The 19,067-nt window shown below is 36.0% G+C and overlaps 1 protein-coding gene across 1 annotated transcript in view; it reads left to right on the forward strand.

Annotated features, from left to right (window-relative positions):
- LOC110851490 (dual specificity tyrosine-phosphorylation-regulated kinase 2) overlaps positions 1–19,067 on the forward strand; it is a 59,805-nt gene that overhangs the window by 32,286 nt on the left and 8,452 nt on the right. The window contains exons 4-8 of the mRNA XM_022099283.2: positions 12,734–12,814; positions 12,895–12,938; positions 14,281–14,430; positions 14,569–14,689; positions 16,157–16,303. Of these exons, the coding sequence (XP_021954975.1) occupies positions 12,734–12,814; positions 12,895–12,938; positions 14,281–14,430; positions 14,569–14,689; positions 16,157–16,303 (543 nt within the window). The remainder of the gene's footprint in view (positions 1–12,733; positions 12,815–12,894; positions 12,939–14,280; positions 14,431–14,568; positions 14,690–16,156; positions 16,304–19,067) is intronic.

Here is a 19,067-nt window from a genome sequence, read left to right on the forward strand (position 1 = left end):
TATATTCATATTTCCATTACATAAGTACCACCATCACTTTGAGCATAACAGAGATTCCTTGTCATCTGTGACTCAAACAATGTTTCTGTATTCTTTAAGTGAACTTTGGTAGAAAGTAGGCAAGAAATCCATAATTTCTCAGAACACCGTTACCAGGTAATTTTCGCTTACTGTCGTTCCCTGATTAATACATGAATAAAATATGTCATTCCCCCGAGTGCCGAGATCAGTCGAGGCACAAAGTAATCGCGACCATATCATTTATGACACGCAGTTAAATAAGAAATCTGGACTTTGCTTGTATTAATTTGTTAGCTCATCCTTGTACACGTGAAATAGTTGGCCAACTGATATGTGGACAATCCTTTTTCTTTCGAGAGTGAGCTAGATCCCCGAAGGGCAATGTTCTTAGATGTTGGAGTGTGGGATTCATATCACGAGCCAAAAGTTGCCGCAACGTTGCATTTGCATTGGTAGGTATGCATCGTCTGCAGAATACGTGGAAGTGGATCTGGCACAAAAAGTGACAAGAATTCTGGACAGGGCAACGAAATGTTAGCATCCCAACCACTAAAGATAAACAATAGGTGCATTAAACTAAAGCAAAAGTCTCGTACCATGCCTTCATAACTGGATTGTAACGCTTCATAATAATTTTATGCAAGGTGTATGTACATGTACGTGTCAGGTGGGAAATAACGTTTTGTTACGAACGAATTGACGAAGAAGATGATGAATTTCTTCTCTCAAATTATTTCTCGTATTCATCGTCTGTCGGGCATTTTGTGAGCAAATTTATTTCAAAGAGTAATAAATAGCCACCACACCCCTTGCCTTGCACTTTCTGATCAATCATCTTATTTTCTATTTCTATAACAATAATACATCAAAGGTATTTTGCAACGACATTTGTCTTATTTTTGTGTTGACAACCATCGAGACAATGGAACTAGCGGAATGTCCCTTTCTTTTGCAATCGTATGATTAATGAATCTGGGATTTTTTCTTGACGTTGTTAGTTTGATGATGATGCAGTTAGTTACATATGCCTTATGGTAAATTGCTTTGCACTCAATTTGGCAGTGCGAAATCTCAGAGGGAACACTTTTTTTGTAGACTGGACGTGATGATTATTACGGTATTAAAAATCCATCATGCCCAATTTTCTCATCATCATTCTTAATAGGAATTGATACCACGTTAAAGTCGTCTCATAATGCTCATGGCGCAGACAGGAACTCTTTTCCGGGCAGCAGTTATTTAGGTGTTGTATGTACATTATTCTACAAAAACTGATGGCAAATATATTTCGACCATGTTTCGCAGTCTCAGTTTCTTCCAACGTTTCAACCACCTCGAGAATGACGACTTCGCCCACATTGCATTATTTCAGACTGACGACGACAGAGATGCCCAAGTACTTACTTGCACAAGGCAAAACAAGATTCGAGCAAAGAAACGCTTATTTCTCGAGGAGTCGGTCGGTCGTCGTCGTCGTCGTTGATTATTTGGCTGACTAGCTGGCTGAAAAGTCCCGTTGCTTTCCATAATTTACGTCCTGAAGCCTTCGTTTCATGACTTGCCTTCAGTGAATTACCCGTCTTGAATTTATTTTATTTGATGGTTGGCTGTAAGCTTTTGGAATTTTCTGAATGACTCGACTTGTGTGTCTGTCTCAGCCTCATGTACATATTTCTGTTCTTATCTTACTCATCTTATTTTGAGAATTTAATTAATTTCGTTCGACTAGTCACCAATTTCACTAATAATAATCATTACAATTTTTCAACATAAACTTCCCATTTGTAGATAATTAATAGTAATAATGTTACCAGTTTTCATATTACAATGTTCCTGAAAAATGAAAATGTTGTCCAATTGCCATTTAGTTATTTTATTTTGTCGTCCTTGTTGTCGCACTAGGAAAAACTATGCTACGTAACGTTTCATTGCTATGCAGCCGAGTGACTCTTGACCTACACTACTACTGCTGGCTGCGAAATGTTGAACTAGCTTTTCTATTTGCAAGCTCGGTAAAATTGGCATACTTACTTTCCTATGCAAACTTTTTTGTTTACTTTGGTTCTCTCATGTGCCAATAGTGTGAAATCTTTCTTCACAAGTGAGATATTTGTTTAACAGTATCCTCTTGGAATCAGAAGTAGTGTTAGTCATTGTTTTCCATACTTGCTACAAACATAAAATTCATGTACTCACTTGTCGGACGGATTTTCACTCTTCCCTTCGTACTATATATCTACACACGTATTGGTGTCAGTGGAAGGTGTTCCGTTATGAATCGTATCAGCATCGCAACGTTCTTGAATAACTCTTTTAATGTGTTTATTGAAGATTTCGACTTGCCAAATTCAAGGTGATGACACATCGCCAAACACGCTGCAAACATGTACATGGGGAAATTTAATTACACGTAATGCTTCAAAACAAAACAAAGCTGTGTACTCTCTAGTAGCTCTGACGTGCTCTTAATTGAATGATGAAATACGTATGTGCTACATCATGCAGCTTATCTTCATCCGTTCAGGATTTACATATGCATTGGCGAATACAATAATGATAATGCATGGATGCATGGCCCATTTTGATAAGCGACGACGGTGGCTTAAAATGAGCTGGCGTTCACTTGAGCTCAATGAATATGCTGTAACCGAGCGCAGATAAGGAAATGTGACTCAAAGTCAGAGAAACTTCCGTTCATGTTTATTTATTTATTATCTCATAACATTTGCAATGGAAGCTTACAAGCTTGCAACCATATATTTGGTGTGCAAAGTAAGTGAAAAATTATAGGAAAATAAGAGTGCTCTTCAAAGAATTGAGATATGACTTAGGTGGCTTTATCAATAAAAATGTACGCAGTAGCAAAAATTTTCATCATCAAGTAGATCATAGCATTTGCTTCGTCATTATTAAATTGAGCTCACATTTATTTTTTTCTGTATTGTACAAAATGTACATAAATTTGCATGATGAATAGAATTTGCACAAAATCAGCTTTGTTCACATAGCGAAAACAAGTTATTTATGCTCACAGGTTTGCAATTTCAATTTGTCACTGTCATTGTTTCGTATTCGTATGTATGTATTCGTCTTTAAGTGTACTTTTGACCCGCATAAGCAAACACACGTGTGCTGAAGAGCCCTTCGAAAACGTAGTGTGTTATTTTCGTCTATTTACATATATTGTTCTATGGTTCGTAAATAAACGAGGATTTTCTTATCATATCTTAAGTTCCTATATATCAATTATTTTTTCAATTATGTTGCCAAATCATAGAATCTTGTCAAATGTTTAACAAGGTGAAATATTTATTTGCTGATGGTCAATCTAAGTAGATTAATGTTGTCCGGAAATACAGTTCATTTCATAATAAATATGCATCACTTCGTCACGAACACTAAAATTACTTACAATATGGCAGATATTTATAAACTAGTAAGTTATCGAAAGTGGTCTTCAGAATAAATTTTTGACAAATGTTTCAAGGTTCGTTTACTAAAAAATTTCAATTCAACGACGAGGCATTAAAGGCTATAAAGAAACCACAAATATTTAAATATTTATGGTTTTAGAGTAGTTTAAGAAGCATCAATTTTCTTTATTGCAATTCGCACTCCCACAATTTTTTCTGCAACCCCGCAAAAGCTTGTTGAGCTCAGTTACTTTCTCACAATTAATTGTCAAACTGTATAATCTCATCATGAATGGACCGTATCATCACTTGAGCAGTATCCATTTAGAAAGACCCCATTTGGGAAATACGGATTTCAAATTATTTTACTCTTCACTACTCAAAGAGGTCATGATTTTGTACTATAAAAATTTCAAAATTATCCAACGAAATGGTTGAAATTACTAGAATTTTTTAAGAAAAAAAACAAACTTCACAAAATGATTGTGCAATCATTTATTTGATTTCATGTTATGAATGAACTTTGTCCGGCCAGCAACAATAACATGCAACAAACAATTCTTTTTCCTTTCTGGTAACCACGTCCTCCGTGAGGATGGATGGATGGCAGGATAGTGCGTGGAGGCAAGAATTCCAATACCAATGGATCGGGATGCATTCATGCATAATTTATTTTTTATTGCATTACTAACTACCATCCTTTCCATGGAGTTGCATACCTCCTCCTTTATTTTATTCGACTCATTCGAAATTCTCGCTTGATACGTGCACATATAGACGTGTTAGTTTGTTGCGTATGCATGTACGTACATGTGAAGGTGGGAATAAGGGGTTCCTCACACGGCTGAAACTATGTATGTGCGTAACTTGACAATGGAAAATCAAAACAAAACAATGTAACATTACATAAATTACATGAGATACAATTCACGTGAAAATGTGAAACAATTCAAATTGTAACCACAGCACAGACATTAAAGACTATAAAACACGGTCATAGATTTAGTCAACTGAAATTAACTCCCTCATTGTAAGGAGCGATGAGATGTGTGTGCGTGCATTTTAAACTATTCAAATCTTATGGTTCGGTTCGAGTTAAAATTGTATTCACTTTTTGCTCTACTTGTTTCACGTCTCAAATGCTTTCGAATTTCTTAACCGAACTTAAGAATTTGTTGAAGGTGACGGTCAGGTTGCTGTCTAGAAAGGAAATTAGGAGGAGTCTAGCTATGTAGACGAATTTATTACCTACGAACAACGAACTCAATAGATTTTATTTGACCGTTGTTCCTGTAATTGTGATAAATATATACACAAGCTTTTCTGCTTGGGAAAGTATTTCAGTTCTTAAAAATTACTGAGTGATGGCACATCTCAATTTAAATCGTTGCGTTTAATCGTGTGGACTTTTTTGAAATTTCTACAATAATTCGCCTCGTTTAATCCCGTTTCATATAATAATTGGAATATTTTGTGCACCGTGAATTACATGGAGGTTTGTGGTGGCATCGCATGTACGCTCGTTTAGTCACCTACATACTTGCATAAAGTTCTCAAGATGTGCATGACCCATACACAATTGGCTTGCATTGTGATTCCGACGACTCCTGTGTGAACTGTGACTTCCTCCTTTGACCACACATTATCATGTCTAATAACGTCGAACGCTGCATTCCTTTGCCGTTCAGTTTAATTGTCTAATTAGGTGGAAATTAAGGGTTTCTCATGTAATTCAATATAATTCAGCGGTACTCATTTATTTATTCACTTCGTGCATATGAAGTCAGTACATGCACCAGAGCTATCCCACGTTATGGTGCGTGAGCTGAGCACCATTACTAATTGTATTTGCGAGTTAATTTTAGTGTACTGCTGCTTTTGCTACCAACTCACAACACTTCCCGGTGTACTTCCCTTTTGAACTTCTTGTTTAATTAATTTCATTTGAATATTGCATCCACTGAATTACTTGTTGGTGACGATTTGAGCGTTTAATGCCCTGCTTGCTGATTTAAACCAATAAGCGCTATCGCCAACGACAACCTTGGCGTTGCTTGCTACAAATTTCGACTGCGGTTATCTAGGAAGGGACCTTTGTATGGTTTTACATTGCCAATTATTGCAACTAATTCAACCAGTCAGACAATTTGTTGTCGTGCATTATCAAATATGCATGTATTAGCATGGTAGCAAAGTTATTGCTAAACTTATGCACGTTCTAATTAGCTCTTATGGCTTATTATTTATTATATAATTATGCAAGACTTTCCTAGCATTGTGGTTTGAAATATGGTTTTTGCTAGTTAATGTTGGTATTGAAAAGAAGGTAAATCAGCATTGTTATTGTTCTCTTGTTGACTTCAACTGTGTCCGTAGACAAACCACACAACAGTTCTGGGAATTAATGTATTCGCACATTAATTGCCTATTATGCCCAATTCAAAACATTTGCCAAGTAGGACTTACGTGATTTCCTATTTCCTACTAAATATCTAAACGCAAACATTCTGAGCGACCATAAAACTATGCAGAACTAAAACAATGGAAATGCCATCAAATTTGATCCTGCTAATAAAATCGGACTAAACTCACATTATTCTAGTCTTTATCAGGGATAATTAAATTTGATTAGGGAAATTATCGCCAATTTAAAATACTCTGGACATATTGAGACAGGGTGGGATGCAAATAAGGTATCTTAATTGCAGAGCAGATTAAAAATTTTACACTTCAATTCCGCAACCACTCTGACAGCTGGCTTTCATAATTATTTAAAACTCATCTTAATCCGGCTGCATTTTGAAAATTTTGCAGACGAATTTAAATATTTCAATGCAAAAACTTGTTTCGTTGCATTTGTAACTTGCTCTCCATGCTCTCACCACCACCTTAATTGTTGGCCATGTGTTTCTTGTATTATTATTTTAACAACCAGCCGTACCAAGTAATTAATTGTGCTAATGAGACGTCGAAGAATTGCATAAGTTAATTTGTTCTGGCTGTTTACTTTTTCTGTTGATTTAGGAAGTTTTTTAGTTTAATACACCTTTCGATGTAATCTTGCAGCCACGTCAAAACCATCATTTTCGGGTGCAACACTCCACATAAATTTTAAAATATTTTAAAATTACTGACAAAAACAAAAGGAATTGATCACGAATTTATGTCCGTTCTAACCATATATTTAAACAGATATTAAAATTCGCCAACAACAAAATACATTAGAGACAAAAATTTGCTACTTTAGCCACAGTACAAAAAAATAAGTAATGGAGATCATTCATGCGAAAAGCGCCTTCAGCTCAGTCGCACAAACTCTTTCACTTCAAGATTTCGAAAGCAATGGAAAATATTGTGGATACGCATTTTTTCCTATGAAGACTGGTTTTTTGTCGCCAGAGTCTAATGAAAAGAGAAATTAAATAACGCACACACAGCGAACAGCGTCTTATTTCAAATCTTGCACTCGTAAGTATTTGCATTTTAGACACACACGTGTTGGTACAATATATGTACTGCTCCTGCTACTGTGGCTTAACGTATTATTATAATTCGTATGAATGATGATAACTGGTACAGACCAACAAGAAAACAGAACGTAGCATTACCTGCTCTCTTCATCAAGCTAGCTGTCAATCAATAAAATTGATTTCTACTCGAATTGCACGCATTTTATATTTTTGCAAGATATGTGTTTCTACAAAAAGTGAAAATACACTGACACTGGTTGTCTAGGTAAAATTTCACAAAATTTTATTGAGCCAGACAGGTTACGTTGGTTTATTTATTGTAACAAGTTCCTTATGCATGCTTACAGTATTCGTCCAAGCCTACTGTCAATTGACAGTCATTTCCATTACTTACGAGTAAATGCGTTGGGGTATTTTTACTCTGTGGTCATTTTAGATCTGTCTGGCAATAATAGTTCTATTTATTTGAGAAGATGTCATTTGCTTTTATTTTGATGTTAAATTATTTGATTTAGTATCGTTGACCGATAGGCCGGTTGGGTTGCGTTTCCTCGTCAAGCTTCTCCCTATCTACATAAGTCTGATGAGTTGTTTAGTTAACTTGCAATTAAATTGAACTGGTTTGAACGACTACTTGACTAAAAGAAGTGAGTTGCATGTGTGGTTAAATCTGCATTAATGAATAAAGTCTTTATTATACTTTGCAAGTCTCTGAGACCCATTTGAAGCGAAATTGGATATGTATTTAATAGTCTTGAATGAAAATATATATACTTTCATGACGCTTTCTCAAGTTAATACACTTTGATCATGTCTGGGTTGGGTGTCTGCAGTTAGTGGAAAGAAAATAAAAAATGTGATGGAAATGTGAATTTTAAGCAATAATTCAGCTAAAGGGCAGAATTAGTAAATATAAGAATAATTAGCAAATAAAGTAGTGATTCGAGTTTGGTAAATCAATAATTTTGGTATATCGCCATCAGATAATGTGCAAATGGGTCCAACGTTCATGATCAAAAACGAACGCGACATTTTACTTCAAAGAACATTTTACCTTTGCTGCTGCTTCTGCATAGATATTTACTTTTGCTTACCAAGAAGAGTAATTATTCATGTAAAAGTAATTAACCTGGCTCCGTCTAAATGAAATTTTGCAACCCAAGTAGTTGACAGTAAAGTTAAGTTTAGAAGCTAACCTTTTTCACCGCAAATATTGTTCTTAAGGAAGAAAGCTACAGGGTTAAAGGTTAATGGATGACAAATAGAGAGAAGTACGACTATCAAAATAAATTAGTTAAGAAGATCAAAGAGCTGCGTGGACGTTGTTCCTTTGATGGTAGGAAAGCCTAGAGTTTTTTCATTACGTTTTATCAAAAGAGTGATGCAACTGTGCAAACTGTTTCCTGTACGCAAAATAAATAATTTGCATGTACCTTTGCATATATGTGCTGTGTAGATGGTCTCGTCTCCTCCTCTCTCCTTGCAAAAAGTTAACCTATTCTAATACGTGGATAAATACCTATGGTCATATCCGCAACATGAACTGAAAACCACGTTTCAACAGGGAAAAAATGGCAAAAGTGCACTGAGTTTATCTGTCAACAGTCCCGTTATGCAATTCGCTTTTGAACAACCAACCGAAGCAACTCTGGCCAACCACTTTTTATTGCCCACTTATTTGCCTCAGCCTCTTTACTGGGATTCAAGCCCCAATTCGTTCTACTTACAGATGCAGCCTCGTCTCTGTGTAACCTAAGCTCTTGATGCATTAAAACCTATTAAGACAAGGAGCGACGAAGAGGGAGAGATTATTCATCATTCCTCCTGCTTCTTTTTGCAACTCATCCGTCCCAAACTTATCCTCCCTCTAAATACAATACATACGTACAGATATTCTGCAGAGTGCAAATGAAAATTGTCTGCTAGATGCTCCCACATACTATGGATGCATATCCATTTATACTGCTTTGCAGTAGTTTTGTCGCACATAAATCAAACATCTGCTCCCTCCTTTCGGTTCTGGTAGAGGGGTAAATTCGTTATTTGCAAACTAAGTAGTGCAGAACCACACGTGAATGGTTCCAATGCAGTCACTGTTAAAAATGGGGAGACGCGGTTGACAGTCAATAATGGTTATTATTTTACGGGATATATATCGCTGGACTGGGGACCATAAAGATGCTTGCTGGGAGGTCTCGAACGCAACGGTGTTAGTATCGCGGTATTAAAACTGTCACAGGTTTTGCACACCATTTAGAATAATGGGATGAGAAAATTGATTCTAAAAGTTGGGAACGAGAGAAAGTGTCGCGAAACATTAAAGAACCAAAGGATAAACAACCATCAACTCTGCGACCCGAAAGCGGTTGTCGGTTCTCATTGTTGGGATGAAATTGGTATTTCGCTTACAGGATTATTATTAAAATTCATGATTGCAAAGAAGAACAAAAACGATATTCTTCTAACCATTAAGTGTCAGGTAGTTAGTAAAACCATGTTTAAGTGGCTATAGCTGGTTGGTTGGTTCGGTTAACAACAAACCAGTTTGGTTTTTCTTGTTTCTGAGAATTTTTACAACTGTGTATGAAAACTTTTAGATTTTATAATGTATTATTAAATTACAATAAAAATGCATGTCTACAGTAATCAAGAGTCATAATCAATACGTCAGAATAATAGAGTAATGCAAAAGGGTGTTTGATTTGGAGTTCCATTACCATGCATGTTCTTAATTTTAATTTTGTGTCATATTAGTTTGCAACGAGGGTTTGTGCACTCTACGAATAACGAGAGGACAGAAAGTTGAATTATATTTTATTGTAACTGTTTTCACGACAAGGTTGAATTAAAAGCTAAAACGCATCGTTCGGCTTTCACGTAAATGCGATCAATGTATGTATGCAGCCTCTCCTTAATAACCAATATACATATTAACATCCACTGATAAATGGGCTGGGAAGCTGTCGAATGATGAATTTGCTAGTCATGTGGGGCAATAAATTCAGAATTAATTACAAAATGGGTGAGACCACACCGATGGAAATGACATGAAAATAAAGAGCATGAAAAGTTTCTCTCTCTCGATAAATATAAATGTGTATTATTATTATGTTCCTTTCAGCAGCAAAACTACTTTTAAAATACACTCGAGATTGTTTGGACACGATTTCTTCATAACTTTTAAATTGAAGTAATTCTTCTAGTGCTGCCTTTTGTTATAATTTTGCTCACTGTTGTTTTATCTCGCAGTAAATGGCGGAATACAAAAGTAAGGAAAGTTGCATGTTGTGGCTGATGGTGACTTGAATGTCCGTTGGTAAACTTGAAAATCTGTTCCCCTCCTCGGCTCTCCTCCTCTGCCTGTTTTGTGTTGCTGCATTGAGATAAATTTGTTAAATTCAGTAGAAAAGTTTCAACAAGTAATAAAATTACATTTTAGCAAACAAAAGATTAAGTAAGTTTTGCAAGTTATGTACAACAAGAGATTTGATTTGTGTATATTTACAACATAATCTGCTCTTTAATCATTCTAAACAATTTAGTGTTGGTATGTCTACATACACGCAACCTTTGAAATTTAAAGAGAAACCGTGCAACTCTCAAGTTTGAAAATTGCTTATTTATCTTCCGCCTTTTTCATTTAGCACAGAGCAAAGAAATCAACTTGTGAGCAAAATCATCATCAGAGGGAAGACAAGAGGAGGGAGCTGCATACATAAATACATATCCATTAACTTGGTTGAAAATTCGATTTATGTAAATGCATTTCGAGAAACGAAAATTAGGCAGCTTGGATTTCTTTGTGAGTTGGTGCAGTATTGGTCGGTTGTTGGTTTAGTTTTCATCGGTGTAGCTCAAATGATGACGTTGTAGTGTAATTCACTTGTTTTCTTTTTCAATGTAGAGTAGATCATGAAAATGCACCGTAATGCAGTTGTCAATTTATATGAGTTAAAAAACGCAGTGTAATGTACTGCAATTGTCTGAGGAGTAATGCATGAAAGGCAATTTATTTTTCTCTGCTATGGAGCAGATAAGAAGATGGCGGAAATGCACTTATTATCTCAATGCACACTACTCTTTCATTTAATTCAGTTCAGTCAGGAATGGATAATTGCGACTTTAATTTAATTTTTAATTTTCTGTAAATTTCTACTCATTCAATATCACAGATGGAAATTGACCGTGATATATGTAGTTTATGTGAAGTGGGTGATCTTGATGTGGATTTTTACTCGAGCAGAAAATTATTTAAATTAAATTAAATTAAAGTTGAGTTTAACTTATTAAATTTCCTTTCTTCCAAATTATTCCGGACCTTTCCTTTGCTTAGAAACGCAATTTCAAATTAATTTAAGTAACCCAGTTTATTTACTTTTACATGCATTCTGTTCTTTCGTAACCTTCATATGTACTTCGAGACGAGTGGCGGTATGCAAATTTGATCTTTTCATTAAATTCAAAAGTTCATAGATATTTACTCAAAATCCAATTAATTATGTAGAATCTCTGCGTAATGAGAAAAAATGGTTTTAAATTGATGATGTCTAAGAAATCTAGACTTTTTCAAGAGGAAGCAAATAAAAGAGTTCAATAATAACGACTTAATTTGCCTTGACTTGACGCCTAAATTGCATTTCAGAATTAGGCATGATCATTCCATTACACATTTTATTAAGGTCATTAATTCCCATTCGATTTACAAGCTCAACAAATTATTTGTGAGCTTGAGCAGTAAATGAAATATTTTTATACATTTGTTTATTGTACAACTTGTGTGTTTAGCTTTCTCTCACGAACACTACATATAGTTGTTCTTGAAACCATTTAAAACACATTTTCCTCACTTGCACTTGTCCTTTGTCATGGTGGTGGCATCGGTCCCAGACATATGTCTCATCATCTTACGCTAACCTTGGTTATCTTGAGTAAGTCCAAGTGTGAGTGCCAAGCTCATGCCTGTTCAAGCTTAAAGAGAGAGAGAGACAGAGGTAATGGATGAATTGACACGAAAGGTCACTATGATTTCGACTTTGTAAATACCCGTTATTCGGACTATATATTCATTATAGTGACACTTCTAATCCAGCTTAATGTCAGGTGGATTCTCAAAATAGATTGTGCAGATATTTTAGTAACCTTCGTAGTCAATATCGCAAAATAGATGGTGACTGATTACGGTCTCATTTTGTTGACATAAATTACACCGCGGAGCATTGACAACCTCGTTTTTGCGATTGAGACTTTTTGACGGAGTAAGAAAAATAAGGAATTTATCAATTGAAACCTATCTGTAACCAAACGCATGCACTTATACTCACACACACACATCCTTCGTACCGACGAAAACTGATCGACTAGCATGACACACCATTAGGAAAGCCATTGTTTGCTGAAAAGCATCGATAAAAATATCTTGGTTGGCTAGCACACACATGAATGATGAATGAAATGACTTTTTCTGTACACAAGTCATGCAGCCCAGATAAAAAATGTCATCGATGCCGGATAAATAGAAATTATAGTAGAAAAGGTGAGGAAAGAGTATGTGCGTTGAGTGTCACATCAATTTTCTCATTGTGACCCCAACAGAATGGAATACGACAGACGTTGCACATGTGTTACTAGCTGTTTTTATTAATCCTTCTGCAAAAGCTTTCTACATATTTTAATTCGATGGGATAAAAGCTGATTGATGGCTTTATTGTTGCTTCTAAATTAGATAAATTAGCTTGGCTGCACTTAATGTTTCTAAATGAGTACAAAATATATGGAGTCTCAATACGATATGTACAAATGTATTAAATATTTGTTGTCTTATTTGCACAGGTGATTGACTTTGGTTCAAGCTGCTACGAGAACCAGAGAGTGTACACTTACATCCAGTCCAGATTTTACCGAGCCCCTGAAGTAAGTGCTATTCGAAAAAAAAATAAAAGTCGAATCCATGAAATGGACAAATAAAAACTAATGTTCATATGATTATCCAGGTCATTCTCGGAGCTAAATATGGACTTCCTATCGACATGTGGAGGTACGTAAACATTACCTTGAATTCTTGGGTACCAAATGGTTAAGTGAAAAGTATATTCTGCTGGAGACTTAAGCAGAGTGGTTTGATTCACCTGGGATGTCATTGTTTAGACAGGAGAAGTGAGTGGTGTAGAGTTTGGCAGCGGAAATTGGAGAAAGTTTTATACATTTCACGTGAACAAACGACAACTCAAGTCCCAAGCCTCCCCATCTCGCCAGAGACGTAATCTGTGCCAATGTCAGTGCCAAGAAGTAGCATGAGTCATGGCAGAGTGGAATTTGTCTGTCCAACTGGGAATTGTTTTTGTCACTGGCAGTCGCAGTTGTAGTAGTTGAATCAACATGCTTCAAAAATTGATAGTAATTAGATTTTATGTACGAGGTCAAACAGGAGAAGAGGATGGCAAGCTGGAGATAAAGGAGATGATAAGAGTATTGCATCGCTCTAAAGTGTTTACTAGAATTGCTCCAGTTGCTCAACTTGTGTCAGAATAGATAGCTAAAATTTGTCTTCAGAAATCTCATCAAATTTTCTTTTACCGTGGGGGATCATTCGCCAAGCTTTCTTTTAAATAAAGAACAAATTGGAGCATTTTCCGAATTAGTAACCTCGGTTCAATTTCTACTGCGTTGCCTTTGACAATGCAGATAGTGCACTTGAATATTAAATAATAAATTTATATCTCCAGTTAGATGCACCTTCAAAATAATTTTTCAGCTTATTTTACCAATTTTTACCAATTTATATCGCATTCATTAGAGATTCAAGAGTATAAATTAATATTGGCAGTGGGCGAGAAAGCTTACCGCACGTGGAAGTCCCTCAAGCAGTGATATATTTAGCTGTTCCGAAAAGTCACATAACGTATCCCGTTGCCTGGCTGTCCCCAATTATGAAAAACGTATGGCCACTTAAACTCATTCGAGGAGAGAAATTAAAAAGTTATGGGGATGAAGCTCGTCCCTCTGAGTTATCGACCGAACAAATTACCATTGTTGCCGTTTTCGTGTACTTTATAATTTACAGAGCCGTACGTATTATTAGCTCCTCGCAGTGCTTAAACTTTTGACTTGACGACGACAACTATTCAGGAACTTTCTGTGACGTAAATAAATAAAAGGCACCTTGACTTGATGCTAATTACTTTCCCGTGTCTCCAATGGGACCAAGACCTCCGTAGTGCAAATAATCGTACTCGGAATGCACAAAAATTCTCTGAGAATAGAAACAGATTTAAAAAGTTTGGGAGGACGTAATATAGCGTGAAATGGGATATCAAGCGACTCCCACATACGTACAACAACCGAGTCTAATTTGAACAAATTTTGCACTTTTTCTCCAGTTTGGGCTGTATTTTGTCCGAGTTGTACACGGGTTACCCCCTGCTGCCCGGAGAAGATGAGGCAGATCAACTCGCATGTATGATAGAACTTCTTGGAATGCCTCCACCCAAACTGTTGGAAGTTTCAAGACGAGCCAAAAACTTTATTAGGTAAGTTTTATAAATTTAGTCGCTAATTTGTCCACGTGTCAATGCTATCTGGCCATTTCATCGGAGGATGGCTTACAAAATTGGAAATGTAACGAGTATCATGATCTAATTGTCTCCTTTGTTTTGCGCCCCACGTAGTTCAAAAGGGTTTCCTCGCTACAGTGAAGCCCAATCTTTGGCTGATGGAACGACCATTCTGACTGGTGGTCGATCTCGCCGGGGGAAGCTCCGAGGACCTCCTGGATCTCGTGACCTCCAGGTGAGTCTCATCTTGTGTCACTTTGGCACTAATTTAGCTTTACCACTTTTATTTAAGTTTTCTAAATTCAAGCCAACCAATACCACATTTCATCTTTTTTTGTCTCTCCCTCCTCTAAGATTTGGTTGTCACTTTTTCTCACAATGAAATAACGTTTTTGGTTTTTTGGTTTTTATGGGCAAATGTTTTCACAAAGCTCAATAACAGTGTATTTTTTCAACCTCTTTCCTCCATAAATTTCTATCCCTATCATTTAGCAGGGCGACAAAAAATGTATCCATTTACAATAATATTTCACATCGCAACGTGACTTATTCCTATGCTGTGTTTATCATGAGTTGTGTTGAATGAGATTGTACATTCACGTTATTAATAACATTCTATAGTATTTAATCATCTCAGAGAGTAAATTACGAATGCATGATTAGTTATCGTATGACAGTTGACAAGAATGGCGTAGTCTTCACTCGTTATTGGATGAATAGCTGTGTATGTTTCCTTAATAAGCTGTGACCAACCCTAACAATTGTTGCCAACTTATTACTAAAACATGTTTCTTCGTTAGTTTCTGTTTCCTTGTGTGTATGCGCTAGGTGTAACTTCATTGCAAATCATTGAGTATGTGTGTATGTATTGTTTATACGTTGTACATGTTCTGAGCATTAATGCTTTGCATGATTGTGTCAAGTTGGACATGAACAGGTGAACTGCTAATCAAAGTTAAGACTAGTAATACTTATATTTACCGTAGAAGGATAAAACAATTCGTTCGTTTGTTACATTTAGATTTAATAAATAATTCTATACAGTTTTTCAAGTTCATTCTCACTGAGGAGGTGGGTGGATAGATTGCGGGTGGATTGTTTATTGATGCTCGTTTCCTTTTGACCAACAAGTAATGTGGCTTTTTAAAAATCTGCAGGTGTACATGGCTACATACATAGCTGCGCTGTCAATTAAGAGCAAAAGTCGAAATCCTCATGTAGTTTTTTTTAATGGGATGCTGTATCTTTTTACCAAGATGATCTTTTGTCTTTGTCCATGCTTCTTCCTGTGGCTGATCCTTTTTTGTTCTTTCCACTTTAACCAGATCGGCTTTGTGTTTAAAAGGATTTCAAAGGAGTTTGAGAGCAAAAACGTTCAGCTCAGATTTTTATGCTCTGCTACATATTTCCAAGTTTTCCATTTTTTGTTCCATTTCAGTTTTGAAAAAATATTCCAGGAAGTAGATTAAGGGTAAAAGGAGTAGGTATTTATTTTAGGTATGAACAATACAAACCCAAAGATAAGGAATTTTTAGATTTAATTAATTTAGAATTAATTGTAATTTATGTAATTTGTAGGTCAAGAACAATTTAATGGCTTTTCAGTTTATTGTTCAAAATAATTTTTCCCACCATATCCTAGAAAAAAAATGTCTTATAATTGACGAATTTAATTTAAAACGTTATTTTTCCAATGTTTCAGACTGCACTTAAAGGCTGCGACGACCCGTTGTTTGTGGATTTCATTCGTCGGTGTTTAGAATGGGATCCAAACACTCGCCTTACTCCTTCCGCTGCCCTGCGTCATCCTTGGTTAAGACGTCGCCTTCCTCGCACACCGGCCGACAAGGTAATGTTCTTGTGTTCTTTAAACCTTTCATGTTCTCCGCCATTGTTGTTGTACCAATGTCATGATGACGTATTTACTTTCTGTTCTGCATGCAAAATTTTGATAATTCTTGGCGGAAAAGACTCGTGTAGAAATGTTACACGACGCCCACATTTATTCCGAGTAAATTGGAATGGCTTGAGGCATTGAATCTTGGTCATGCATACGTAAACCGAAGCGCAGAGGGTCTCTCATTCTAACCTCACATTCACTTGGTGGTTACACTCGACCTCGCAACTTTTTAAATAATAATAAGCAATGCTTTCTTTTCTGGATGTAACCCACCGGGCATGAAAAATTCAGAGGCAGAATACTTGTAAAATATCTTATTCTATTACCGTGGACTTTGTACGTATCCTCCGTGGATCCTGCAATTGTGAAGTGATGGAAGAGGGTGAGCTAAATTTGTAGATTTTTCTCTGGATTTTGCAATATCCTTCCAACCCTGACATTCATTTCCGTCTGTCTGTTCACTCATTAGGATGGGAAGGAGGAGAGAAAGAAAAGAATATGCTGGAATTTTCAAGTGGGTGTCTTGCCCTTGGGGACCATGCTTGTTAGTTCATGTAACTGCATTTAACATCACCTAAATTCTGGGTATTTTCACCCCTGCTTTTGAAGTTTTAGTTTGTGTGAACTGAGAATGAAATGCTTCAAAATAAATAATTTTAAGTTTATCATTTCTCTCGAGATTCAATTACACGTTTGGGAGGCTCGTTTTTGCGAATTGTCAATATTCCTAAATACACAATTGCATACGAATTAAATTTCAAATACTGAGAAATTGTTTGTGTGCCAAACTAAGAGTATATACATTGGAGGACTTATGTATGTCTTACGAATATCTGTAGAAAAGTGGATCTGATTGCAACATTTGTATGATAGTCGGTCTGTACATTTCTATTTCAGTATTTGTCAGTTACTTGCCATTAGTCGTAATAATCACAATAACGAATTTGAGTGAGATACTTTTTCTGTAAATTTTGAATTTATTTACTTGTGACAAAAGTAAAATGTTAGTCAAATTGAAAAAAGTTTCCAAGTGTACAAAACAATGAATCACTCTACATTTAAAAGGAAAACATTCAAATTCGAGTATTGGATGAGAACAGGGGAAAGCAAGGAGAGAGAAATGTTGAAAGGACTCTGGAAAGTTTGTTCTCTTTGCTTTGTATAAAAGTGAAGCCATGGACGAAAAGTTTGAGGGATGAAAAAGAGATTCTAGTGAAAGTACCGACTGCTGCGAAATGAGGTCAAGGAATACTGTAAAAATTTACTTCGTTAAACAAAGCCAAAAATGTTTATATTTGCCCTGACTACTCATCCTAATTAAATTACTAATTACAAAGTTTTGTTCTAACGGGCACGAGGAAAGGACAAGTATTTCTTAAGTTTGAAACACTCTTGATAACGACAAAAGTATAACGCTTCGTTGCTGGTATGCATGCATACTTAATTACTGGATTTGCAACATTTGCCCTTCTTTTTTGCAAGGGTTTGTTGGCTCTGCACAAAAATAGACAAGATCCTTTTTTATTATTTACTCTACGGATCACTGAGCCATGCATAATTGAAATTTCCAAGAAATTAATTTGTAGCAATGCGAGGGAGCACAAAAGCTACATAGAAATGATTCAAGTTGTAAAAATGTTCATAAAGTTGTGACGATTTTCGTCAGATTTCGTTCTTACTCAAAATATATTTCGGGACATGTCGCTGAAATTTATAAACTCGAGGGATTTAAAATTCATCTTCTTTTGACGAGGAAACGCAATTGTTTGAATTTCACTGCTTGCTGGAAGTTTCATACTCAAGTTCCTGCAGCTACATAACTGGTTCACTTTGTCAAATATTAGTTGTCTTTCTTACTTATGGAGAGAGAGAGTCGTTCATAAATTAGCAATTCAATTGTTCCATTCTCTTGCTTTGAGTGGTGTGACATCGTCCCACACTCTGATGAGTTTCAATTAATCCATGTCAATCATCTGCTCTGAGTGTGCAGCTCTATTTATGGAAAATGTTGGAATTTCCAGCCCGGCATCCTCAAAAAGTTTTCTCTGCCTGCCAATTATTTAAACAAGATAAGCTCTCATTTCGTGCATCTCTCTCTCTCTCTCTTCTTTTGCTCCTCTTCAGATTGTCAAACATGCAACTTCTTCCCAAGGAGACATGGCAAACAAATATGGAGGAATTTAAACTTTGCATCTGTTCTCCAGTTTCGTTGGGGACGAGAGAAGTTGAATTTAGGATTGAACACCACTTGTCAAATTTATCACCTTCAACTCGCTTCTTCTAGCTCTACTTCTTCAGTTTCAGTATTTCAACAGCAGCCCCAGCGACTGAGCTCTCAAACTTTTTAAGTCGAAACTTTAAATTGTGTTCTTTTGTACGTTTGTTTGAGGTTTCGTCTCTTTTTGTTTCGCTTAATAAATGGCAGTCGTCACAAGTTCCAAGAAAGTATTCAAAACTTGAGATTAAACTGGATGATGGTTGAAGCTTTTTCTTTGAAAGTAGTTGGGCAATGGATTATCAAAATTATTTACAATGTCTTTCTATCAAAGGTATGTTTTATATAAGGTTGGATTCGAGTGAAATTATAGCCTATGCAGAACTTGTCATCTCAGGAGATGGATTTTTTCTTATAAAATCGAAATATTCATTTTGCAAACATGCGCCACAGTTGGTCCAATTCGATGGCGTAGATCCTCATTTTGTTCCCGAACCT

The sequence above is a fragment of the Folsomia candida genome, unplaced genomic scaffold, assembly GCF_002217175.1.
Source record: "Folsomia candida strain VU population unplaced genomic scaffold, ASM221717v1 Fcan01_Sc006, whole genome shotgun sequence".
Lineage (NCBI taxonomy): Eukaryota > Metazoa > Arthropoda > Collembola > Entomobryomorpha > Isotomidae > Folsomia > Folsomia candida.